Here is a 26,622-nt window from a genome sequence, read left to right on the forward strand (position 1 = left end):
GGAGAAGCAGCGAGAGAACACAGGGAAGAAGAAGAAAAGGAAGATTGGAAGAAATTGAAGAAAGAAGGAAAATGGGGGTTGAAGTCTTTGGGGAAGAGTTGCAGGTTTTTTTTTTTTTTGTCTAAAGGACATTTTTGTCATTCCATCCTATCAAGGGCAGAATAGTCTAACCATATACAAAAAATGACGGGATAAATATGCATATCCCCCTAAGTGCACCAAAAAGGACAGATGCACCCCTAATTGTCTGACAATTCCACCTAGACCCCTCAAAATTTCAGTATACATCCCTAATTCACAATATAAGGCCATTTTGGTCCATTCTGTTAAATTCAAACGGAAACTACTAACTGGACGATAGTGAAAGGACAATTATACCCTTTAATAAAAACAAGAAAAGTGAACAAGAAAAACGAACATATAAAATACCTAAAATACCCATACCTTTTTGCCCTTTCATCTTTTCTCTCTCACTGTCCCTTGCACGATCGAGACTCTGCAACCTAACTGGAGCTCAGCCAGTGGCGTCCCCCCCCCTCTCTTTCATCTTCTCTGTTCACCGCACAAAGGGCAGAGAAATTTTTTTTTTTGGTTCTAAATGCTTGGGACCCCAGCAGATTAAGTGCAGGAGAGTCTCGGTCTTCTCTTATTCTCGTCTCTTATACATGTCCATGTCGTCGCTGCTATTCTTAGATATTTCTTGTTGGCTCATGCCGCCGGAGAAGCGCCTAATTTGGTTGGACTTGTTGGACGCTGCCAAATTGCTTCTCTGTATTGCTTTGAAGGTTGACTCGAATTTGCAAAACTGTGAATTGGTGCCACTCATCTTTCGTTTTTATCAAGTATCAGAGATTTCTTTGAAACGAGAGATTAGGGTGAGGAACTGTGCCGAAAGGCTTAAATAGGGGGTTAAATTGTTAAAATCGATAAATTGACGATTTTATTTTCTCAATTATTAAGGAAGTTTTATGAAGAAGAGCAAGGAATAATCAATAAAAACCATGGGAACCTGCCACAAGTTCGGAACTTCGGATTGGGTTTTCCCAATCCAAGTTTTGGCGAAACCATCAACTCCTCCAGTAATACCGCCTCTGGTTTTCTTTTCTTCGAAATCGTTTTCATATGCAAAACCGTAAAATTCTCACAAATTGTCATACCGCCTTCAGAATTCTCTGCCCTTTGTGCTGTGAAGCATTTAGAACCAAAAAAAAAATTTCTCTAATCTTTTGTGCTGTGAACAGAGAAGATGAAAGAGACGGGGGTGAGGGGTTGGACGCCACTGGCTGAGCACCAGTTAGGTTGCAGAGTCTCGATCGTGAAAGGGAAAGTGAGAGAGAAAAGATGAAAGGGCAAAAAGGGATGGGTATTTTGGGTATTTTATAAATTCCTTTTTCTTGTTTTTATTAAAGGGTATAATTGTCCTTTCACCGTCGTCAAGTTAGTAGTTTCCGTTTGAATTTAACGGAATGGACCAAAATGGCCTTATGTTGTGAATTAGGGATGTATATTGGAATTTTGAGGGGTCCAGGTGGAATTGTCAGACAATTAGGGGTGCATTTGTTTTTTTTGGTCCACTTAGGGGGGTATGTTTATTTATCCCAAAAATGCCAGACGTTAGAACGTAACGGCTTAGACTAACGGGAGGTACTATATTGGTACTTAATTTAAAAAACAGGGGGCACATTGCATTAGCGAAAGTTCAGGGGGGCAATCGTACGATTGGCCATTTTTAGGGGGGCATTTGGAATTAACCTTTTTTTTAATAATAATAATAATAATTTCGATTTAATTTAATTTTAGTTTTCTTTTAAGTCGATTTCGATTTGTACATATGAACTCAATTAAAAATTTAAAATTTAATCAATTAATGCCTATCTTCTTCGTAGTTTTTGTTGGAATCTTTTTCTCTCTCTCTATCCTTGAACTTATCTTACATTTTTTTTGGGTAAATTACACATCACCCTTGATTTTCAAACAAAACTCAGATCACCTCTTGATTTTTGAATTAATTTACAATTGGTTTGAGCTCAGGCATGTCCAGATTTCATTTCATTTCATTTTCTTTAAATTGTTTATTTTCTCTATTGCCGAGTGTTTTCTGTGTTGCTTTTCCTGCTGATGGCTTTGTCGTAGGTGGGTTGGCCTCCTAGTTGCCTCCTCGTTCCTTTGAGTGGCTGGTGTGTCCAGATTGTTTGTAATTTTTTATTTTTTCTTTAATTTTTTTATAACACAAATCACCTATTAGCACCAAAAAAAAGAAAAAAAAAAAAAGACTTAACAACCAATTTGAGGGATATAATATTTGATTTATTAATTGTTTGTTGATTTGTTCACATAGGTTCGCTCAAACCTGTTCCATTACAAAAGAGAGTTTTTCCTGAAAACCGGCCACAATGAGCCTATTAGGATTTCTCCAAGGTCAACTGGGTAAGTAATCAATGGGGATGATATTTTAATTTTGGGTAAGAGATCGTGCCCACTACCATCACGGGAGCCAATGAAAGTGCATGCAGGGGCATATGTCTAGATAATTTTTTACTTCATTGGAGGCTGAGGAGTAATTTCACAAGATCTTATGTTTGATTACATAAACCATGCTACCACGTAGCATTTTTTTTCCCTTTAATAATTTTTATTATATCATTTTCTTCTATCTTGATTTAACCAATTCCTTCTTAATAAATTCAATAATTCATTATTTGGTCCCAACATATGAATTAGCGTAGATTTTGGATCGTTAAATAAAAATACTTTGGATAGAACCCTCACCAGGTGAGTTGTCCCTTAAAAAGTTATCAAATGGTCACCAAAAAATGCATTGCAGGCCTGAGAGCTCGACACGTTGAAGATGTGATATCCAATAGTGTCGAGCTCAAGAAGAAACAAAAGAAGAAAAAAAAATTGCCTTGCATCGAGCTCACACCGTTGGATGAAGCTTCTTTCCTGTGTTGAGCTCTTAGTGCCGTGCTGCGGTGCACCGCCAAATACCCACACTGCAGAAGATTTTAATCCATACTATGTAAGAAAAGCTTGTCAGTTTCATGACCCTTAAGTTATAAATAGAGTCATTGTGATGACCAATTGATCATCTCTACACTAGAAACATATTTCATGAACTGAAATACTATCCTTGAGGAGAGCACAACCAAGAAGCCATAAGGAGGTGATATTGCTCATCGAGGTATCCATCTATCTTCATTTTTTTGTTGATATAATGTATCTTTATTCTTTAAAGATCTTATTTTTTTGGTAAATTTTATTTTAATCTTATTGCTGCCATTCTTCTGTGCTTATTTCGTTTTAAATATGTATGTGGCTTTCTATTTATTTTTGGGCCATGGTAGTAGTCAAGTTTTAAATTCAGGTTTACATGATGATAGCTAATACGGTTTTAGCCAATATATGTTATCTTGATTTGATTCTTTTATTTCCATATTAGAGTGTATGATCCAAAATTATGATTGATTCTTTGCTTTTTTTTTTTCTTTTTTTCCCAAAACTTTTGCTAAGTTTTCTCACTAACCCGCTAGCTCATTCATTGTTCTGTTTACGTGGGTGGAAGAAAACTTTCTCCAAATCCATTGTGCTGTTTTTTTTAATTTGCAAGCTTTTGTTAAGATTTCTCACTTTACTAGTTTGCCTCGTCCAAGGAAATTGCTGAGTTTCGACGTCTTGACTCAGATTTCAGGGCTCATATAACCAACACCTTTGTTAAGTTCATCTGAAGAATCACTGCAATGGCGTTAGCTACTTTGCCTAATTTCAACATTTTTGAGTCCACCGACGCTGCCAGGAAGGGAATTATAAATGCATTAGAGGACAAGAAGTTAAACTTCATCGGAGTTTATGGGATGGGCGGGGTCGGAAAGACGACCTTGATGCAAGCAATGACAAAGGAACTGAAAAAAGAAAGGTTCTTTGATCGGGTTGTGATGGCCACTGTATCTCAAAACCCTCTTTTGAAGAATATTCAAGATGAAATTGCAGAGAGCTTGGGGTTCAAATTGGAGAAAGATAGTGAATCAGGAAGAGCAGGATTCTTGTGGCAGATAATTCAACACGAGAAACGAATCCTCATAATCTTAGATGATGTATGGGAACCACTGATCTTAAAAGATGTGGGAATTCCTTATGGAGACAAAGAGGATTGCTATGTTATTATCACGACAAGATTCTTATATGTGTGTGACCAAATGAACACCCAATACAAAGTTGAAGTGAAGGTGTTATTGGAAGCAGATGCATGGGAGCTATTTAGAGTGAGCGCAGGTGATTGCGTGGACTCCTCCGAGCTGCATCCGGTGGCCAAGTAAGTTGCTAAAGAATGTGGGGGTTTGCCACTAGCACTAGTTACACTTGGAAAGGCACTACAGAATAAGGATCGAGCCATATGGAATGATGCACTTGACCAAATGAAGAAGTCAATGCTATGCAGAATTAAAGGTATGCAAAAAGAAGTATTCAACTCCATAAAATTTAGTTATGATTCTCTCAGAGGCGATGATACACAATATTGTTTTTTGCTTTGTTGTTTATTTCCCGAAGATTTTATTATTTTTGAGGATGATTTGCTTCCATATGTGTTAAGTGAGGATATATTTGAAGATATTGACAACATGAAAGAAGCAAGAAACAGGTTGCATTTGGTGTTGGACACACTTAAACAGTCATGCTTGTTGTTAAATGTTGACGGAAGAAGTGTCAGGATGCATGATATTATTCGAGATGTGGCCATTTTGATTGCACAGGAAGACCATGGCTTTGTTGTAGAAGCTGGAAGAGATCTGAGGGAGTGGCCCAATGCGGGGAAGCTGACGCTGAGAACATGCAAGCGACTCTCACTAATGCAAAATGAAATCAGTAAGTTCCCTGCTGAACAGTTGGTTTTCTCCCAACTCATGATTTTATCATTACGAGATAATGAATCTCTGAGGGAAATCCCTGATCCATGTTTTGAGGGTATGATATCACTCAAAGTTCTAGATCTCCTAAATACAAGAATTGTTTCAATACCATCCTCACTCTCACGGTTGACGGAGCTTCGAGTGTTACGTCTAAATAGATATAAAATTAGATATACATCATCCCTGTGGGAACAAGAGGAGGAGTTGCCTGCGTCGTCTTTAGATTTGTCGTTGCTTGGGAGCATGAAGAAACTTCAAATACTCGATATAAGTCACTACGACTTTACGACTTTGCCACAAGAAATAGGGGGATTGACAAATCTTAAGTCCTTGCATTTGTCAAGAAATATAGATATGCATTTTTCAAAAAATATCCCCCCTGAGTTGATTATTTCCCCAAATGTCCTATCGAGGTTATCTGATTTAGAAGAACTCCACCTAAGTCATTGCAACATAAGCACTTTGCCACAAGAAGTAGGGGAATTGACAAATCTTAAGTCCTTGGATTTGTCAGGAAACCTTAGGTTGATTATTCCCCCAAAAGTCCTATCGAGGTTATCTGGCATAGAAGAACTCAACTTAGACGATAGCTTTGATGAGTGGGAGGTTGAAGAATCAGAAAATAATAGCAAGGCTTGTTTGTCTGAGATTACATCCTTGGCTGGTTTGACAAAGCTTAAATTAGTGGTATCTAACATAGAATGCCTCAATTCCAACACCATCTCTTTGCATGCACAAAACTTGACGAAGTTTACTATTGGATGTACATACAGTGCGACGCGAAGACGATCAGAAATTGAGATTATAAAAATAACTTTCCTTCGTCGTAATTATGCAGCTAGGATGTTATTTTGGGAAATAACAATCCCTAAACTTTCCAATTGGGCTGAGGTGTTGCTGAGATGGACAGAGCAGCTATTTCTCGAAAAGTGTGGCGGTCCAAAGAACATTTATCCAGAACTTAGTGGAGGGAGTGGTCTAAACAACTTGCGATATCTCCACATTTCTGCATGCAATGATCTAGAGCAGATTATGATTGTTGAGGTAGGAGGGGAACCTATACTCGCATTCAATATGTTGGAAGAAATAAAAATCGAATACGTACGAAACTTGAGGACAATCTGCCATGGACCTTTTCGAAAGGGTACCCTAGAGAACCTAAGGGTCCTACATATTCAAACGTGTCACAATTTGAAGCACATCTTTGAAATGAGTATGGCTCAGGGTCTCCCATGATTAGAGGCAATTAAAATTTATCTTTGCAATGATTTAGAGGAAATATTTATGAAGGAGGGAGAAGAGGCGGTGGATAAGGTGGTGCTTCCTCGATTAAGGGTTCTTGATTTGAGTTCATTGCTAAATTTCTCAACGTTATGCGGAGGGGTGTCAGTCCATGATTTCCCCGTCTTAGAAAGATTGTATATTTATGACTGCACCAATTTGAGAAAGTTCCCTATAAGTCCGAGTCCGGAGAGCACGCAAAGACCAAGGAAGATCGAGGTAGAAGTTGAAGAAAGATGGTTCAATCAGTTGGAGTGGGATGAACCAAATGACGAGCAACGCCTTCGACAATGGGCGGAGGTATGTTGTGTGTTATTCCATCAATCGTGCATAGTTCACTATTAATTTCTTGACCTATTATAACATGATTCGATTCTTCTACTTTATGTTTTGCATCAACACACAAATTTCTCTCTCTCTCCACCAAAAATAATATTCTTTTTAAAAAATATTTTCATTCAGTATGTGGTACAACAGAAGTCCATGATTTGTTTAATTTTAGAGCCATCCAACAGGTTATACTTTGGAAACCCCCTTCGAATATTTTTTTCGAGTCGGAGGATTCGTGGGGATTTCGATGAATTATGAAGCAGGTGCGTTACTTCTTTGCCTTGTGGTATGTTTCTGTCCAATCCCTTTAAATTGGCTTATTAATGTATATATATATATATAGGAAAAAGATCTCTGTTCGGGAGTATGGCCTATGCCAACACTCTCATGAGTCTATCTCTCTCCTTCCCATGTGAAAAGACACCTTTGCACCCTTATTTTAAGGAGGAGAGAGATAGACACATGGGAGTGCTGGCGTAGGCCACACTCCCAGACAGAAAACTGCTTCATATATATATATATAGGGGTGTAAATGAATAGCTGAAATCCATTTCCGTATCCGTTTAGCACTATCCGAATCCGTCCGTAAGCTAAACGGATGCGGATATGGATAGGCTATAGCTATCCGAAAAGCTATATTTACATGTAAATGGATAAAATATCCGATCCGTATCTGTGTCTGTTTCCGTTTAGCACATCCGAATCTGTCCGATAGCTAATCGGATGCGGATATAGCAATATTCGAGTCGAATCCGATATATATGCATTCTAGTGAACATACACCCGATGCAATTTGTAGGATGCATGATGATGACAATAATAAGGGCTAAAGTACTCCATGGTTTGTTAAAACAAACTTGCAAATGTATGGATTACGGTATCAGTAGTGTATTGGCTGATTCATACCAATATTGGTATTGATTGATATTGATACTGATACAATACCAATACATATTGTTGGTATTGGTGAAAAAGGTGATGTTTTTTGAACTTTCAGTCAATTGGGATCTTTCAATACATATCGGTATCATTTTGTTATAAATGGTGGCCGATATTGATATCGATAGCAATACTGATACTATGAACTAAAACCCTGCGTACATGCCACGATAGCTTCCATGTTGGAACTCTATTGGATCTCAAAGCTTGTGGATGTGTTGTCTACTCTCAACCTTTAGTTAAGACCTCATTGATTCTTTTCATTGTAAGTCTTTTTTTTTTTTTTTTCCTCCCCATGGCAAATATAAAAACATTTACCGGCATGTAATTGAGCTCAAAGTCATATTACTCTCTCTCTCTCTCGAGTTGGGCTCATGTTCACGTACGTGAGCATATGAGAACTCACGTACGTGAACGGCTCCCATTTGTTCGATCAGATGGAATCAATCCATGTGGGTCCCATAAAATGGATTCTTTCTAAACAGTTGAGAGCCGTTCTCGTACATTCACATACGTGAACGTGATCGAGCTGGTTTCTCTCTCTCTTTTTTAAAAATAAAACTTTTTATTCTTTTTTTTTTGTGAGAATATAAATTCTTCTGGTTGATAACTATTAATTATAGCATAGCAATGCATTTTATACAGAAAATCCATTCTCAAAACACTCTCTATAAGGTTTGGTTATGAAATTACACTATTTAATAAATACCATGGGCATTATAATTTTGGTTAAAACTGATTTTGTCACATACTCAGTCACAATCAGACAGACCCATTTATTAATTCATCTCGGACATTTTCTATGATATGCTCACATGAAGCCAAGTTGATGCTTCAACATTCTTTATGCTAATTTCATTAGTGAAGGAATCTCTACTTCAGGAACTTTAGAAAAAAACATATCACAATATATATGTTAGGGGCAATTATTATCACTACCCTACACTTAGCCTATATTTTCTAAAACTATTCTACTTTAAACTTATTTTCTGATACTACCCGGCTTTTAAACTTTTACATCTCCTTTTATCCTCATGTTTTTAAATACCTAGATTGCCCTTTCTTTTCACTTAGTAACTTGCAAATCTATTTAACCTACCATTTCATCTTCTACTTTTTACAACATATATAGCCCAATTAGGGTCCTAAATAATTCTCATCCATCAAGAGTCTTCTCAATATGTATTCGCATATCCAAACATGCACCATGGTTGCAATTTTGCTAACCTCAGATCTAGTTGAGTTCCACTGATGATCCACTTCATAGCTACAACTGGGAGAAGGATGTAAATGGGTAGCTTTTTACCCATTTATCACCTCACTCCACTTCTTTGAAGATGAGGTAAATTTATCATATCCACAAAATAATAGGGGTGGACAATTCTTACGAGCCTTGCTACTAGTGTATGAAAAGGTTAAGGGAATCTTCACTTTGACCTCAGCTCCCCCCTAAAAAAGAGTGTGGTTTTTTTTTTACCCCATAAGTTGGGGTATTTATGTTATTTAATATAAGGGAAAAAGAACGTTGCTTGGTCGTGTAGCTCTTGTGTCTAGAGATGTAAACATACAAAATTACCACTCAACTCCTTCTAAAATAAAAAAATCCCATCCGTGTTGATACCCCTGTGCGCATTTTCATTGGCCCTCACACTGGTGCAAAGGCTACACGATCAAGCAACGATCTCTTACTCTTGTCATAATGTCTCAAACATCCATATAGGGTGAAAATTTTGAGTTATATAGAGATATTTTAGGTTATTTGTGTTTATTGAAGATTTATGTAATCTGTTTACCGTTTATTAGATATTAGAAGTGAAAATTTCAATTTTTATGAGATATTATTGGTTTTATAACATTTCATGAGTGATCAGATTTCTATATATTTTTTTATGGAGGGAGACTGATTCTCTCCCTTCTCCTTGGTGAGAATGTATTTAGTGTGAGAAGCAGCAACTGCAAGTTGTGTCAGTATATGAGGAATTTCCAGGGTTCAGCTTATTTGGGATGAGACTAAATGATCAACTGACACAACTTACAGAGCTAAGTCCTCTATTATTTTAGGGGGCCTTATCCAAACAGTCAGGCTGCAACTCTTGGAATTGACGAGCTTTGTGAATACTAAGTTACCTATTCAGTATCTTGGTGTCCCCCTCTTATCTCTAGTAAGTTTTCCTTGGCAGATTGCTCCTCTATTTTGGATCTGGTGAGGCGAAAGCTCGAAGGATGAAAGACTCGTTTCTTGTCTTTTACAAGCCAGTTGCAACTCCTCAGTTCTGTCCTCCAAGGGTGCTACATATATTGGTCAGGTATCTTTGCCCTTTCAGGAGGTGTCATAAAGAAGCTGGAGTCCTACTTCTCAAATTTTCTTTGGACCAGGCCATCTCTAGAATGCAAGGTACATTACATCTCTTGGGAGAAAGGAATATAGAAAGGAATATGGGAGACATGTGCTTCTAGTGAACCATTCATTTGAATCCGCTAATACAGCTTCTTTGTGAATCCAAGTTTCAATCCTCAAAAAAATGAAGGGGTATGTGGGTTTAATCCCACATCAGGTGTGTGAGTGTGGTGTGTGTTGTGTATATCCACTATTCCACGGTCCTAAAAATGGGTTAACCTTTTGGAATTAGTGTGTGGTTTATGTGATTACACTTTCATAAAAAATAAAAAAAAGTTCCAATCCCCAGGATGGAATCTCCATTGAAAGTTAAAATTTCTATGCATACATCCTCGGACTTCTAAATATATTGTAAATTTAATTTCTAAAATTAAAAAAGAAGTGAGAACTGGTACCGACTTTGTTTTCCATGCGAGGTTTTCTTTTTTTTTTTTTTTATTTCACATTGACAGTTGCTTCCTCTCACAACACAGGTAGCTAGGTTGTAGGTTGGGCTGAATCTGGGCTCAACGTTGAAACACATTGGGCTAGGATAAACTGATTTGGGCTAAATTTGGTCCAAACATTATCAAATTCCAAACCCAGGTCTGCCTAGGTGGTGTCCATTTGTGTTACACCCCCATCCCTGAACCACAGGAAATGCAATCGGAGCATACAACTACGCTCTCCAACCACCAGAATCACTAATGCAATATCCAAGACTAACTCATTCACAACGACAAATAATAGGTAAAAGGAAAGGACTAATATTAATAACATCAGAGTTAGCAGAAGCTAGGTGATAGCATATAAAATATTGTTTATTCAAGTTTACCCCTTCAAGTACAATTCGTTCTAATCAGGATCTATGTATTATCACTGTATAATAAATACACTTATCAAGAAAGGAATAAAAAGAATACACCTTTGAATCAGAAGATAGTTTATCAAAGTGTAACAAAAGTTGGTCACCAGCCAAGAATCATTGTTCCCTCGTGGAACACATCTCACAGTAGCACTCCGGTCCATGATCCTCATACTCCGGAGTCCACCACTCTTCATGACCTTCTTCAGGAGTCTTGAACTCCGTACCGTCCTGCTCGAATGTACCTGCATTAACTAAAAATATGTTTCCTCGAGGAGTGAGCTCCAACTGAGCCCAATGAGCTGACTAAGCCACACAAACATACACAATAATAATAATGAATGGGGTTGACTACAAACCATACATGATGGACGGATACCAAGGTGTCCCATACCACCAAGGTAGACCGTACATCACTTACAATTTACAATCATGCTACATGAATAAATGATAATGTATAGTTTTATTGTTATCCACCTAACACACAACTAAGTCAGGTATAGTACTATAGCAATACCTTAGGTAGCATCCCCGACATCGGTACCATAAACGGATGGTATACTGGCGATGACAAATCCGAGTTGCGTTGGAAGCCTGCTGTACAGGTCTCCACCAAGAGATATATGCAAATCCCCAAGTCAAATCCCGTCCTGGCGTTCGGCCCAAAATACGGCCAGTGCCCAAACTTCCCGGGTGGGTATACCCGAATAACGGTCGGAACCCGCAGATTTGACCTACACCTAATCCCCTGTCGGTAAGGGTCATAGTACTGGGTAAACATTTATCCTAGCCAGCACTCACCTATTGTATGAGTGAGGTACGCATGTGCATAGGTCAGAGGCCGAGTCCATAGATATCAAAATACGATCGGTCGGCTATCCTCTCTCACCTCTAACCCATACGTACGTATACAAGTATGAGATGTGAATACCGAAGGCAGTCGGTCGGTCACCATCCCGTTTCCACCTAATGTAATGGACAACTCTAATGGAATTTGAAGTACGGCAGACTCAAGTCCAGCAGCCACCAACACTTGGATCCCGCTTTCGAAGCCCTAGATCTACATGCCATGAGTGAGTCCATATTATGGAATCCCCAAGTCTAGCACCAACCGACACTCGAGTCCCATAACTAAATCCAATACCATTCGCACCATAGTGCAATAAAATAAATAATATCGCAAGACAAGAATGTAAAGTCCTATTAACATCTAAACATTTATATCGTCCTATATCTTACCAATAATTATATATTATAGCACACATGCATGAATGACATTCGCAAGACACGACACACAAACATTCCATAAATTAAGACGTTTGCTTAACTCACTCACCTTGATTCTCAGTCAATCGTCAGTACGGAGTTCTTCAAATCGACGTTCAATGCCAAGTACACTGTCCCACATACTAATACGCCCCCGAGTCGGGTCAGTCAACCTAAAGAGGGTGTACAACGTGGGGAGAGATTAGTGCCTTAGGGCTAGAAGAGTTGGGCCCCATAAGTTATCAAACAAGGTTGAAATAGGGGACCGGCACATACAACAAGGCTATATCAAGTGCCTGTCCATGTGCCTGTCCCTCTCTGACTTCCCACCGGCAGATCTAGGTTCTCAGGGACTGGCACTTGCATGTGCCTGTCCATGTATCTGTCCCTCTCAGGGACCGGCAGATCTAGTTTCTCAAGGACTGGCACTTGCATGTGCCTGTCCCTCTCGGACTTCCCACCGGCAGATCTAGTTTCTCAGGACTGACACTGCATATGCCTATCCATGTGTCTGTCCCTCTCAGGGACTGGCAGATCTAGTTTCTCAGGGACTGGCACTTGCATGTGCCTGTCCATGTGCCTGTCCCTCTCGGACTTCCCACCGGCAGATCTAGTTTCTCAGGGACAGGCACTTGCATGTGCCTGTCCATGTGCCAGTCTTACTGTTCATGCCATTCTAAGAATGGTTTTACCTTGGGGTAAAATGGGGTATTCTTAGGAGTTTTTAGAGGTCTCTTTGGCCATGAAAACGACTCAATCAAGGTGCCATAGCACACCCCCAACATGGGTTTGTAAACCCAATGATAGATTGATTGGGTTTTCCTCCATTAAAATACACATGGGAAGGGAACTCATGGGTTTGGATATTGGGGTTTGGAAGTGTCTTTAATCAATGTTATTTAACACCCCTCAAACCACACAACTACGGTCTTCCATGAGGGTTGGTGAAACCCATAAATGGAGATAAATCCCCAACTTAGGGTTCATAAATGGAGAAGGGTGAATGGGTTTAAGGTAGGGTTAGGTGCTTCATAGTTAAGCATCAAGGATTTGCCATTAGTGGCTTTTCTAATAAGGTAGCTGAAGCATTCATGGCTCAAAATTCCAAACCCTAGGTCTATAAATTAGGAAGTGAGAGACAGAGAGAGAGAATGCTCACCAATGTAGGAGAGCAAGCTTGGGTTCCACCTCTCTCCTTTCTTCTCCTTCTTCCTTCTCCTTCTTCCTTCTTTTTCTTCTTCTTTTTCTTCTTCTTCTTTCTTTCCTCTTCTTCTCCATGATTTAGGTTTTCTATTGTGAGTGAATAGTGGTTCATTACTTTTAGTCTTAGGTCTTTTCTTCTTCTTCTTTCTTTCCTTCTCTCCTTTCTTCTCCACGATTTAGGTTTTCTATTGTGAGGTGAATAGTGGTTTGGTCCCTATTTACCTCACTTTAGTCTTAGGTCATGTTTGGATAGTCTTAAGTCCTTAGGACCATTTGCTTAGGGGCTTATTTGGTTAGGTGAAAGCCTAAGGTCTAGTTTAAGTCATTGGGCCATTGGATCCACTTGGGCCCATGGCCCATGGCCCATGGCCCATGGCCTAAGTTCTAGTTACAAATAGAAAGAGGCTAAGGTCCTCAGCCTAAGCCCATTCTAGTTCTTATGCTTATTAATGGTATGCGGTTTGTGACTTACTCCCAGTCATCGTTAAGTGGATAAGGGCAATTCAGGTGCGGGCCCCGTAAATCCCCATCATAAGAGAATTCCAAGAATATGCTTTCGTGGATGATTTTTCCCCTTGTCTCTGACGGTGAATCTTTCCTCGACAACTTTCCCTATTTCGTGGTTGACAGTCTTGTGTGATGGCTTGAGTATTATAACCCACAGTTCACGAGTGTACTCCGCTCCCGGTTCTACACAAAAGGTTCAAACCAAATCGGTGGTCAAATCGGGTTTCAAACCGGGTTTTGGGTACGGATTTAACAATTTGAGTGCATCTTGGGCTGCACTGAGTTGAGCATTTGCTGAAATTTGAACAGAGTTGGACTTGGAGCCCTAGCGTTCACCCCATGCTTGCCCATGACGAATTTGTTTGAAACTTCTCCCAAGATGACAATACTTTGGGGAAAAAAGACCAATCACATTGAAATGATGAACCTGATGAATTTTTTGTGGGATTTGTTTATCTTTACCATAATATTTTGGTGGGGTTTGTTTATGTTTACTATAAATGGTTTACGATTGGTTTAAACCATTTAACTAAATGGTTTCAATTTTGAAACTAAAACAAAACCATTTATTGAACGGTTTCGTACTTTAGGTTTAAACTGTTCAGTTAGATTTCGGTTTGACACCCTTAAATGAGAAAAATATCAAAGGAAATTAACAGTTGTATGATGAGAAACAAAGATGGACATAAATTAGTAAATCACAAAAATAACAAAGGGGGAGTGTTCTCTGCGTGGGACATAGGGGCCACGTTGCTCATAGCAGCCAATGAGAGCCCATTCACCAGCACATTGGGGGCGAAATTTTTGCCATTCATGGGGGGTGCACCAGTCATTTCCGCCCCCATGTGTCTGGGTGTGTCCCCTACCTCTCACGTAGAGAACGTTTCTCCAATAACAAAATAGGAAGTATAGAAAACTAATATAACCCACTAACTAGCCATCAAATGAACACACGGTTTATGTTGAGTAGAGTGGGAATGGAGGATAATAACATAATTTAGTATCAACAGCCTCGACTGATGGACAGATTCCTAAAATCCATGGATTAAAGTTTAAATTAGGGTTGTGTTTGGTATGCATTCTTGGAATTCATTCTATGTCGATTTCGCATTCTCGGATGATAAAAACAATTATTTTTATCATCCGAGAATGCAAAATCGACTTAAAAAGCATTCCAAGAATGCATACCAAACACTACCTAGCTAGGTTGTTGTCCAGCAGAATAGAATAAAATCATAACATTACTGAAATCAATTAACAGAATATGATAGGACTGAGTAACAATGTTAGAGATTAATTAATAGCAAAATAGAAAGTTTGAAATCACCTAGAGATGCCAACAGTAAGAGTTTGAGTGGTGGAATGCTTGCCGTAACAGTGTATGACAGTAAAGAAGACTAAAAGAGAAGTGGAAGAAAAGGATATGACCAATAGACATCACCACCTTGGTGTCACTTGTTTCACCACAAGGGTTGTGACTGATTAACCTAAGTTTTCTCAAACATTAAATGTGCGGGCTACGTGGCGCATTGGACGGTGCACACAATTAGGAGATTGATGGGTTTTTACCCTCTCAGTGTTGTGCATCGCTTAATGTGCCACGTAAGTGCACTGGACACTGCACCCCTACTTGAGAGGATAAAGATCCCACCTCCTGCCTATGTGCCCAGAGCAATTTCAATTTTTATCACTTCAAGTACAGTACACTTCAAGTGCACCAAAAAGGTACATGTGATGGTGCACCTTAAAGTGCTTTTGTTTAAAAGACTACTTCAAGTGCATGTGCACCGTCAGATGTACCTTTTTGGTGCACTTGAGGGGATAAAGGTCCCATGCTTGGGTTTTGAGTCTTTTGATTTCACAATCCACTGTTGTGTTCTTCTTCTATTCCTGATGATCATAAGCTTTGAAGAAGTCATGGTCGTGTAACCCCACGCCTCTTTTCCCTTTATTTCCTTTTGCCATGAATTGTTTTTCTTTTCCAGATCATATAACTTTGCTAGTAGCATCAAGGTCTGAAAATTATATGTGAGTTTATATGATGATTCTTAGTAGCATCAAGGTCTGAAAATTGGGACTGGTCTTAATGATAAGCACTTTAATTAATGGACGGAGTTTCTCCCTACCCACAGTGAATGAGATCGACGGGAACGGGTATCGGGAGGGTATTTTGGAACATGCAAAAACTCTAAGAGGGGTTGGTGAATCCTAGGATGGTGGGTGAACTGTCCCTCTATGGGTGGAGGAAAACTATCTTTAATTATATGTGAGTTTATATGATGAATCTTAGTAGCATCAAGGTCTGAAAATTGAATCAGAAACCAAACAGATAAAACCATATATGAACCAAATAGTTTTGAAAAATAATTTTAATTCGGTTTGATATGAATTTTAAAATTAAACTCGTTGATTTAAATCAAACCGAATTGAAGTAAACCAAATATATCGAAACCAAACACAAAAAACCCAAACCTAAACAGCATATATGAACAAAATTGTTAATTCAAAATTCCACAATCCTATAAGAACTGAAATTATTTTTTTTTTAAAATCTATTCGGTTTCATTTGTACATGTGAACGAAACCGCAAAAACTAAAACTAAACCAATTGATACTTATTTTTTTCTTGGAATCTTTCTCTTTATCTTGGTATGAGGATTGAAATCCTACTTTTTCTTGGTATGAAGATTGAAGTCCATTAGTCTGATTTTTTTATTTGGAAAGCTTTTGCTAAGGTTTTCTCACTACCCTTTTACATGTCGCCAACTCATTTGATTTTTCAAAAGTAGGTTTCGATGTCATTTTCCTTCAGTGGATCAGGATCGTCGGGAGCAGGAAACGCCCAGAGCACTGCCAACCGTTGGATTATATCGCACATATCTCTAGGCGTGCACCGAGATATGTGCGACACAACTTAACCGTTGGATGCCCCCTGACAGAATCCTAGACGCACACCTCCGACGAGCTCAATTCTCCTTCAACTGGGTGGAGGAAATTTATATGCAAAGCTTTTTTACTTACCTCGCCCTTACTTGCTGCCAGCTTTGATCAACTTTTCCAAAGTTTGATTCCGTTGTCGTTTTCCTTCATGTGGTGGGTGGAGGAAAATTTTTCTCAAAAATTCAACGCTCTATTTATTTTCAAGTTTTTGCTTGATGTATATAAAAATAATCCATTACTAAAAAAAAAAAAAAACCCGTTTATCGTCATGCTTGGTGGATTGGTCAAGTGTTCACTTGCTGAATATGTCACGGGTTCAATTCCTGAAAATAGTCTCTCTAGAAATAGAGGTAAAGCTGCGTACATTTGACCTTCCCAAACCTTGCTAAACGCGGTAGCTTTGTGCGCTGGGTATGGCCTTTTTGCCAAAGGAGAACGAATTCTCTGTCAAAGTCATTGTAGTCAACAACATTATCGGTCTCCCCTGAATTTGATCCTTGTTAGGAAAAAACATATAGTAAAAAAAAACCATTTTTTAACAAAAACCAAAACTAGGGGTAAACTTGTTCGATACCAGTTCCGTGCCAATACCCTATCGGTATCATATCGGTCCATTGCTTTTATTTATTTGCAAAAGCTTTTGCGAAGTGCAAACCATGGTTTTTGTGCATGATATCGGATCAAATATCGGTCTCCTACAAAACCGATACGATATCATACAGATTGGTCGCATATTTACCCCTAATAATGAACCTTGGTGCAAATAGACATCAAAGGGATCGGTTTGAATGATGAGCATTTCATACCCAAAACAAAAAAAAATAATAAGGAATGATAGAACACTTTAATCATCATGCGTGTGACTGCTCCTACTTTCTTCTTCAAGCTTGACGTTACATGCCACCCACCCTGGTTTTAGGGATTACTTTTTAATTTTTAACCGTAATAATGAATCGGTATCAAATTGGGTTTGGTCTCTGCTCATTATTGCTGATGGCTTTCTTAAACTTTCAGCCTTTTTCAAAAGTAATTTTGAATGTCGAGTTATTCCTTCACGTGGTTCATCGTGGGTGGAGGAAAATTTTTTCTAAAACTTCATTATTCTGTTTTTATATTTTGTTTATGAGTCTACAAGCTTTTGTTTGTTAAGCTTTCTCTCTCAGTACTTATCTCGTCCAAGGAGGTTGCAGTGAATTTCAGCTTTAAGCGGCTTGATTCAGATTTTAGGGGGCTCATATAACTACCATCTCTGTTAAGTTTATTTGAAGAATCACCACAATGGCAGTTTGCGCGGCATTGTCAATTGCTGTTGGTCCTATTACTGAATTGGCCAAGGTTGTGATTCCTCCGTGTTGGCGTGGTCTTTGTTATCTTGTTCATTACAGGAGAAATTAATGTCAATGAGCTTAGAATCCAAATGGAAAGTCTTGGAACTTTGAGTGCAGATGTTCAGAAGTTGGTGGACGACGCTCGAGCCCAAAAACGAGGGATCAAAGAAGAGGTAACAAGTTGGTTACGTCAAGTTGAGGACACAAAGCGAGGTGAAGGTGTTAACGAACAACAACAACAACAACAATGGATGTCTCTGGGGCTGCGGTGCTCATTTTCGTCTTGCCAAAGAAGCAAAAGGCAAGACGCTTGTTGCTATAAATCTCCAAACTCAAGGCCATCAATTTGGCCATCATATTGATTGTGTGTCAATCCCTAATTTCAATTTTTTTGAGTCCACCGATGCCGCCAGGGAGGGAATTATAAATGCATTGGAGGACAAGAAGTTGAACTTCATCGGAGTTTATGGGTTGGGCGGGGTCGGAAAGACAACCTTGATGCATGCAATGAAGACGAAACTGAAAAACAGAGGGTCCTTTGATCGGATTGGGATGGCCACTGTATCTCAAAACCCTGTTTTGGAGAATATTCAAAATGAAATTGCTGAGAGCTTGGGATACAACAAATTGGAGAAAGATAGCGATTCAGGAAGAGCAGAACTCTTGCAACAGAAAATTCAAGGAGAGAAATAAATCCTCATAATCTTGGATGATCTATGAGAAGAACTGACATTAACCGATGTTGGAATTCCCTACGGAGACAAAGAGGATTGCAGTGTTATTATCACCACAAGATTCTCAACTGTGTGTGACAGAATGAACACCCAATATAAAGTTGAAGTGAAGGTATTATCGGAAGCAGATGCATGGGAGTTATTTAGAGTGAGCGCAGGTGATTGTATGGACTCCTCCGAGTTGGCTAGGGCAGTTGCTAAATAATGTGGGGGTTTGCCGATGGCACTAGTTACACTTGGAAAGGCACTACAAAATAAGGACTGGGACACATGGTTTGATGCCCTTAGCCAAATGAAGAAGTCAATGTCATGGAGAATTGAAGGTATGCAAAAAGGAGTTTTCAACTCCATAAAATTTAGTTACGACTCTCTCATAGGCGATGATACACGATATTGCTTCTTGTTTTGTTGTTTATTTCCGGAAGATTTTATTATTTCTGAGGATGATTTGCTTCCATATGTGTTGGGTGAGGATATATTTGAAGATATTGACAACATGAAAGAAGCAAGAAACAGGTTGCATTCGGTGTTGGACACACTTAAACAATCAAGCTTGTTATTAAGTGTTGATGGAAGAAACAGACATATTAGGATGCACGATATTATTCGAGATGTGACCATTTGGATTGCACAGGAAAACCATGGCTTTGTTGTAAAAGCTGAAAGAGATCTGAAGGAGTGGCCCAATATGGAGAACCTGAGAAATTGCAAGCGACTCTCGCTGATGCAAAATGAAATCGGAAAGCTCCCCGAACAAGTGGGTTGCTCCCAACTCATGACCTTATCATTACGAGATAATCAATCTCTGAGGGAAATTCCTGATGGATGTTTTAAAGGTATGATATCACTCAAAGTTCTAGATCTCCCAAATACAAATATTGTTTCAATACGATCCTCACTCTCATGCTTGACGGAGCTTCGACTGTTACGTCTTAGTCGATATTCATCATTCTCACAGGAACATGCGTCTTTAGATTTGTCGTTGCTTGGGAGCATGAAGAAACTTCAAATACTCCACGTAAGTGGCTACGACGTAAGGACTTTGCCACAAGAAATAGGGGGATTGACAAATCTTAAGTCCTTGCATTTATCGAGAAATATAGATTTTTATTTTTCAAATAGTGACCCTAAGTTGATTATTTCCCCAAAAGTCCTATCGAGGTTATCTCATTTAGAAGAACTCCACCTAAATCACTGCAACATAAGTACTTTGCCACAAGAAGTAGGAGAATTGAAAAATCTTAAGTCCTTGGATTTGTCAGGAAACCTTGGGTTGATTATTCCCCCAAAAGTCCTGTCGAGGTTATCTGGCTTAGAAGAACTCAACTTACATGATAGCTTTGATGGGTGGGAAGTTGAAGAATCAGAAGATAGTAGCAAGGCTTGTTTGGCTGAGGTGGCATCCTTGGCTGGTTTGACAAAGCTTGAATTAGTGGTATCTAACATAGAATGCCTCAATTCCACTATCTCGCGTGTAGAAAACTTGACAAAGTTTTTTATTGGATGTCCATACAGTGCGACGCGAGAACGACCAGAATATGAGTGTATCGAAAAAGTTGCCCTTGAAGGTAATTATGCTTCTTGGGTGTTATTTTGGGAAACAACAATCCCTAAACTTTCCAATTGGGCTGAGGTGCTGTTGAGACGGACAGAGCAGCTACTTCTCAATGAGTGCAGTGGTCCAAAGAACATTTATCCAGAACTTAGTGGTGGGGATGGTCTAAACAACTTGCGATTTCTTGATATTAGAGACTGCAAGGAGGATCTGGAGCATATTTTGATGGCTGAGGAAGGAGGGGAACCTATACTCGCATTCAACATGTTGGAAGAAATAGACTTTCAAAGGATACCGAACTTGAGGACAATCTGGCATGGACCTTTTCTAAAGGGGACCCTGCAGAACCTAAGGATCCTATTTATCCACCGTTGTTCCAAATTGAAGCACATCTTTGAAATGAGTATGGCTCAGGGTCTCCCACTCCCACAATTAGAAGAAATTAGAATTTCTGAATGCAATGATTTAGAGGACATATTTATGAAGAATGAGGGAGAAGACGGGGAGGAGGGTAAGGTGGTGGTGCTTCCTCGATTAAGGATTCTTGATTTGAGATCATTGCCAAAATTCTCAACGTTATGTCGTGGTGTGTCAGTCCATGATTTCCCCATCTTTGAAAGATTGTATATTGAAAGGTGCACCAATTTGAGAAGGTTCCCTATAAGTGTGAGTCCGGAGAGCACACAAAGACCAAGGAAGATCGAAGTAGAAGAAACATGGTTCAATCAGTTGGAGTGGGATGAACCAAATGACAAGCAGCAACACCTTCGAGAATGGGCAGAGGTATGTTGTATGTTATTCCATCAATCATACTATAGTTCACTATTAATTTCTTTCTTGTCCTATATATTATAACATGCATCGATTTTTCTACTATTATGTTCACGTACGTGAGTGTATGTGTGAACGACTCACAGCCGTTCAGATGAAACATTCCCACAGAATAGATTCCATCTGAATGGCTGTGAGTTATTCATGAACGCTCACATACATGAACATTCCTACACACATTATGTTTTGCATCAACAAGCAAGTCTCTCTCTCTCTCTCCTTCTCCATAAAAAACAAGATTTTTTTTTTAAATGAAAATAAATAATTTTCACTCAAGCATGCAGTGGAGTACTCCAACAAAATTCAAGTCCATTATTTGTTTGTTTAATTTTAGAGCCATCCATCCAACAGGTTAAATTTCTTGATGAAGTTTCCGATAGGGTGGGTTTGCTGGCGGGCAGATCTCCTTTTCATTGGCGGATACATTATTAAACAGATAGCTAGCTAGCTAGCCACTTTCCTTCTCTACCTACCTCTAATTTGGTATGTTTCTTCTCTCAGATCCCTTTACTTTAAATAGGTTTATTAATTAATGCAATATACATACATGCATTCTAGTAAACAGTCTCTCTAAGGAGGTCAGTTATGAAATTACACTTTCAGTTCGAAGTACCATTTTAACCCCAAAAGTTACCTATAATTACTACAACTAGACAAATACCATGGGGGATTAAAATACTCTGCAGTGCCTTAATCTTGCGGTGCTTTGCAGTTCGGACCTCAACACATGGAAGATTCTTCATCCAACGGTGCATGCTCGATCGATTGACCCAGTTTTTATTTTATTAGCCTTGCTACCAGTGTATGAAAAAATTAAGGGAATCTTCCACTCCAAAAAAAAAAAGTGAGTGTAATTTTTATTTTTATTTTTTGTGCACATTTACTCACATAGGTTGGGGCATTTTTGTTATTTAATATAAAGGGAAAAAGAACGTTGTTTGGTCGTATGGCTCCTGTGTCCAGACACATGAATGTGCAAAATTACCGTCCAATTCCACCTGAAATCAAATATCTCATCCATATTGATACCCTTGTGCATGCTCTCATTGGCCCCCGTACTAATGCAAGGACTACACGATCATGCAACAATCTCTTGCCTTTCCCATAATATCTTAAAAAGTCCATATAAATAAAAATTTTGAGTTATATAGATATATTTCAAGTTATTTGTGTTTGTTGAAGATTTATGTAATCTATTTACGGATTTTTAGATATTAAAAGGAAAATTTTCAATTGTTTATGAGATATTACTGATTTTATAGCATTTCATAGGCTTACCTGCTTTTAATACCCCTATTACCTACAAGGTAAATGAACTTTTACCATGGGATAAAGAGTCATGATTCTTAACAAAGTTTTCTACCAAATGTGGATGCCTCCAAGATAGGAATGCCTTGTTGGCCGGTTAATTACCACACGTGGGCTTCTCCAAGGTAAGATTATCTTGCTGGTTTTGGGTGGAGCTGATTGAATTGGAGAAACTGTCTCCTTTGATTTCTTGATTTGTTCTTGTAATAAGGGCTTAAACTGTAGATTCAAACAGCTAATTATTACTAAATTAAGATAAAACTAATGGAAATATTTATGTTATTACCACAATACATTTAATGTTATACTATAGCCCAAAAATTAGGTGCATATCATGGACATTGCGACATTTCATAGGTTTAATCTTATGACAAAGCTTGTTATTTCTCCAAGTTACATTGAGTTGTGTTGATTCTTCATGTTTATATGCATAATTTCTTCCAAATTGATGCTCGTTCCTATTGATTATTACCCTACTCCGAAATCGTAGGATGATATAACCATATTATTGTATTCAAGGCTCTACTTAATTTTGGTGTTTGTTGTGGCATGTATGGATTTTGATGTTTCAGGATGTGTTCAAAAGACGGAAATCAAAGGATTGCAATCAAGTTCAAAGTGCATTGAAGTTGGGATGAGAAGATGAAGATGTTTGGACATGTTGTCAATTGGTTAACCCATAATTCTCAAGTTGAACGGTCTTGGTGTAGGTGCAGCGGACGGAGGTCGCTGACGTGCACCCAGGGGAAAGAAGGAAAATGGAAAAATGGGAGTCGCCACCTAGATTTAGGGTCTAGGACCCATGAATGAGTATTCTATCTTTTAGACCATTAATATATGTTATACTTATTTTTATTTTTATTTTTTCTTTCTTTTGTTTTTAGGTGGGGTGGGGGAAAGGAAGATTTGGTGTTTTATCCTTTGAAATGAATCATTTTTTCTTACTTGGGGAACTTCATATGTCTCCTTTAGCATGTATGACATTGTTTTCTTCATCATGAAATTTTTGTCAAGTAATTCATTTATGAAACAAATTTTCTAAAACTTATTCTTCCAATTCACTGGGAAACATACTGCTATCCCTCGTTCTTATGGGCTTCATTGTTCTTATTTTAAGCCCATATGGGCTTTTGTGTTGCTTTGGTCATGCCCATGTGGGCTTTTGTGTTGCATTGGATATGCCTATGTGGGCTTTTGTCACCTTGTTTCTTATTGGCCTTATGGGTTTGTATTGTTATCCTTTATGGATTTTTGTTTCCCTTTTGGAGCTTGAATACATTTTATATTTTTATATTCATCCAAAAAAACATACCAAAAATGCATTTAAATATAATTGTCATTTCTTGAAATTATTTAAAATTAATATTCGTTTAGGCTTTGGTTTATAAAGGTTTGAATCCATGATCTCTTAGAGTTTCAAAGAAAGACTTAATAAAGAATAATCCCGCATAGGAAATTGATAAGAAGTTCAAAAGACTTTTACATTTTTTCTTAAATTCTCTCTCTCTCTCTCTCTCTCTACTTTACCCTTTGCTTGAGAGGTAATATGCATTAGTAAAAGGATTGAAAATGTGTCACATATGGCTGGCCAGGCCAGCCACAATAAAGCAGCCTATAGCGGGGCAGTATCGAATAGGGTAGGGATTGACTGATCACTCTTCAAGGCGATCTTCAATACCTGAAAAAAAATCCAACTCTTCAAGGCTAGATCCAAAAAACTCTTCCAGCTTTAACCTCCAGCTTTAAAAAGTATAGAACTCTTCAAGGTTCTGAGCTGAGTGGGAGATAATCTCTCTTTTTTTGACAAAAGAAAACTTACATAGTTACATTCATAGAAATAAATCATACGCAAACTAAAGAGAGGAATAAATCCTAATAAGTAATAATTAATTTGTTAATTTAACTCCAATAAAATAGGAAGCACCACTAATGTAGGAATTGCAATTGAGAAGATCCACATCTACACGGTTTAGCCTCTTCATACTCCCACGCATAGCATCTTTCCTAATTAATGAAGTAATTGATGAAGAGTGTCCAGCCCTGATTCTACTACTTAATGTGGAGCCCTTTAAGTCTACTAGAGTTGTAACTGAACCAGCTGGGTTGGTTCCGGATTGAATTGAACTTAAACCGTTGATTGAGTTGGATCTCCACTTGGTCTGCCACCAATTTCGGGCCTGCATCACACAAGTAGCATATCCTCTTTCTCACTTAGCAAGTAAAAGTACTTTTTGTTTTTTTGGGTAAGAAGCAAGTAAAAGTATGCTTGAAGAACCTTTTTTCAGCCATTTCGTTTGATCGGATGGAGTAATCAAGCATGAGCTAGCTCTGCATCTCCTTTTTCAAGTCAATCAAACACAGCTCAAACTGATGGTTAAATGAAAAAAAAAAAAGAATGCATAAAGGAAGATCATTTAGCAATGCTAGAACAAAGTTTACAAGTTTTAGAGGGTGGGTTTGCTAAGTATTGTCAAAGCCCTCATTGAAATGAAGAGGGTTTTTTGCTGTTGCTAAGCACTCACTCATTAGGGCAAGTGCTTTGATGTTGCTTCACCGTCCACCCCTTAGCCTCCTAGTTGACTCCTCGTTTGTTGGAGTGGCTAGTGTGTCCAGATTGTTTGTATTCTTGTATTTTTTTCTACATTTTTTTTTATAATATAAATTATCTTTTAACAGAAAAAAAAAAAAAAAAAAAAAAAAAGAAGAAGAAGAAGGTGAGATTGGCCTCCTAGATAAGGGTGTCAATTTGGGATCGGAACCAGGAACCGTCCCAATACCATCCCACTAAAACCCGGTACCGGACCATCCCATTAGTAAATGGGACGGTACTGGTATCTGATTTTGGTACCGAATGATAAATGGGACGGGACGGTTCTGGGATGGGATTCTCAACGATACCAGTACCGAAATACCAATTAGGTACCGGATGATACCGAAACTACTAGTACTGTTTAAAAAGAAAGAGTATATAAGACTTTTTTAAAAAAATAAAAGAAAAAGAAAGGGTATAAGAATTACGATTCATTAGGGTTTCACTAATTGCCTTTTGAATACAAAGAGGAACAACAGGTCAACAGCCGTAGCTTGAAGTCTCTCCTCACAGAACCTACTAAAGTGCTACTCCCTCCTCCCTCGACCAACTACATCTACCAGGTTCTTCATTTTTGTACTTCATACTTCGTACTTCGTGTCTTCGTATCATACTACCATGTGACATGTGTGATAAATAGAGTTTTGTTTGGGAAAATCAAAGAGGAAACACAACGAAATTCTTCCATTTTGTAGGACTTCTCTAGATTTAAAAAAATGAGAAACTTATTACATATGATCTTAGGGAGTTCGAAGAAGTAAAACTATGATATCATAATTTAAGTTGTTTTATAAAAAACAGTAAACAACTTAGATTTCATGATAGTGAAAAAATTCCACAACACTAATAAACCCGCCTTGTTAGAAACAATTAAATAGTACCTAAAACCGTTTAAGAACCGGTACCGTCCCGTCCCGCTAGTAATCGGGACTGGGATCTAGGTTTGGTCCCGTTAACTAAATGGGACGGTACTGGGATTGACACTTTTAGTATCGATACCGGTACCATCCTGTCCCAAATATCGGGAACCGTCCCAATTGACACCCTTACTCCTAGAGTCCTAATTGCCTCCTCGTTTGTTGGAGGGGCTGGTGTGTCCATATTGTTTGTAATTTTTTATTTTTCTCCATTTTTTAATAATACGAATCACCTTTTAGCAAAAAAAAAGAAAAAGACTTAACAACCAATTTGAGGAATATAATATTTGATTTATTAATTATTTGTTGAATTGTTCCCATAGGTTCGCACAAACCTGTTCCATTACAATAGAAAGCTTTTCCTAAAAACTGGCCACGACGAGACTATTAGGATTTCTCCAAGTTCAATTGGGTAAGTAATCAATGGGGGTATGATATTTTAATTTTGGGTAAGAGATCATGCCCCACTACCAACTCGGGGGCCAACGAAAGTGCTTTCAGGGGAATATGTTTAGATGGAATTTTTTTATTTTATTGAAGGCTGAGCAACAATAATTTCACACGATCTTATATGTCTAATCACATAAACCAGGCTACCACGTTGCAATTTTTTTCCTTTTAATTTTTATTATATCATTTTCTCCTCTATTGATTTAACCTATTCCTTCTTAATAAATTCAATAATTCATTATTTGGTCCCAACATATGAATCAGTGTAGACTTTGGATAATTAAATAAAAAGACTTT

General features: G+C 38.3%; 2 protein-coding genes across 2 annotated transcripts; both read left to right on the forward strand.

The window, feature by feature from the left end:
* The first annotated feature begins 3,737 nt into the window (after positions 1-3,737).
* LOC122649719 (probable disease resistance protein At4g27220) lies at positions 3,738-18,633 on the forward strand. Its single transcript, XM_043842964.1, has 6 exons — positions 3,738-4,309; positions 4,436-5,948; positions 6,195-6,485; positions 6,688-6,778; positions 17,998-18,241; positions 18,354-18,633. The coding sequence occupies exons 1-6, from the start codon at positions 3,738-3,740 to the stop codon at positions 18,631-18,633; spliced, it is 2,991 nt and encodes a 996-aa protein (XP_043698899.1).
* A 261-nt stretch (positions 18,634-18,894) lies between these two features.
* On the forward strand, positions 18,895-23,006 carry LOC122649722 (putative disease resistance protein At1g63350). The gene is made up of 3 exons (XM_043842966.1): positions 18,895-18,997; positions 19,100-21,012; positions 22,941-23,006. The coding sequence occupies exons 1-3, from the start codon at positions 18,895-18,897 to the stop codon at positions 23,004-23,006; spliced, it is 2,082 nt and encodes a 693-aa protein (XP_043698901.1).
* Positions 23,007-26,622: the final 3,616 nt, after the last annotated feature.

This window comes from Telopea speciosissima, chromosome 2 (genome assembly GCF_018873765.1).
Source record: "Telopea speciosissima isolate NSW1024214 ecotype Mountain lineage chromosome 2, Tspe_v1, whole genome shotgun sequence".
Classification (NCBI taxonomy): domain Eukaryota; kingdom Viridiplantae; phylum Streptophyta; class Magnoliopsida; order Proteales; family Proteaceae; genus Telopea; species Telopea speciosissima.

Bases quoted from the DNA above. Each gene is read 5' to 3' on its own strand.
- LOC122649719 (XM_043842964.1), top strand. From the start codon at position 3,738: ATGGCGTTAGCTACTTTGCCTAATTTCAACATTTTTGAGTCCACCGAC. The intron at 5,949-6,194 runs GTAGGAGGGGAA...ATATTTATGAAG, and splicing joins AGCAGATTATGATTGTTGAG to GAGGGAGAAGAGGCGGTGGA. The intron at 18,242-18,353 runs GCAAGACGCTTG...CGATGCCGCCAG, and splicing joins TCTTGCCAAAGAAGCAAAAG to GGAGGGAATTATAAATGCAT.
- LOC122649722 (XM_043842966.1), top strand. From the start codon at position 18,895: ATGGCACTAGTTACACTTGGAAAGGCACTACAAAATAAGGACTGGGAC. The intron at 18,998-19,099 runs GTATGCAAAAAG...TATTTCCGGAAG, and splicing joins AATGTCATGGAGAATTGAAG to ATTTTATTATTTCTGAGGAT. The intron at 21,013-22,940 runs GTATGTTGTATG...TTGATGTTTCAG, and splicing joins ACCTTCGAGAATGGGCAGAG to GATGTGTTCAAAAGACGGAA.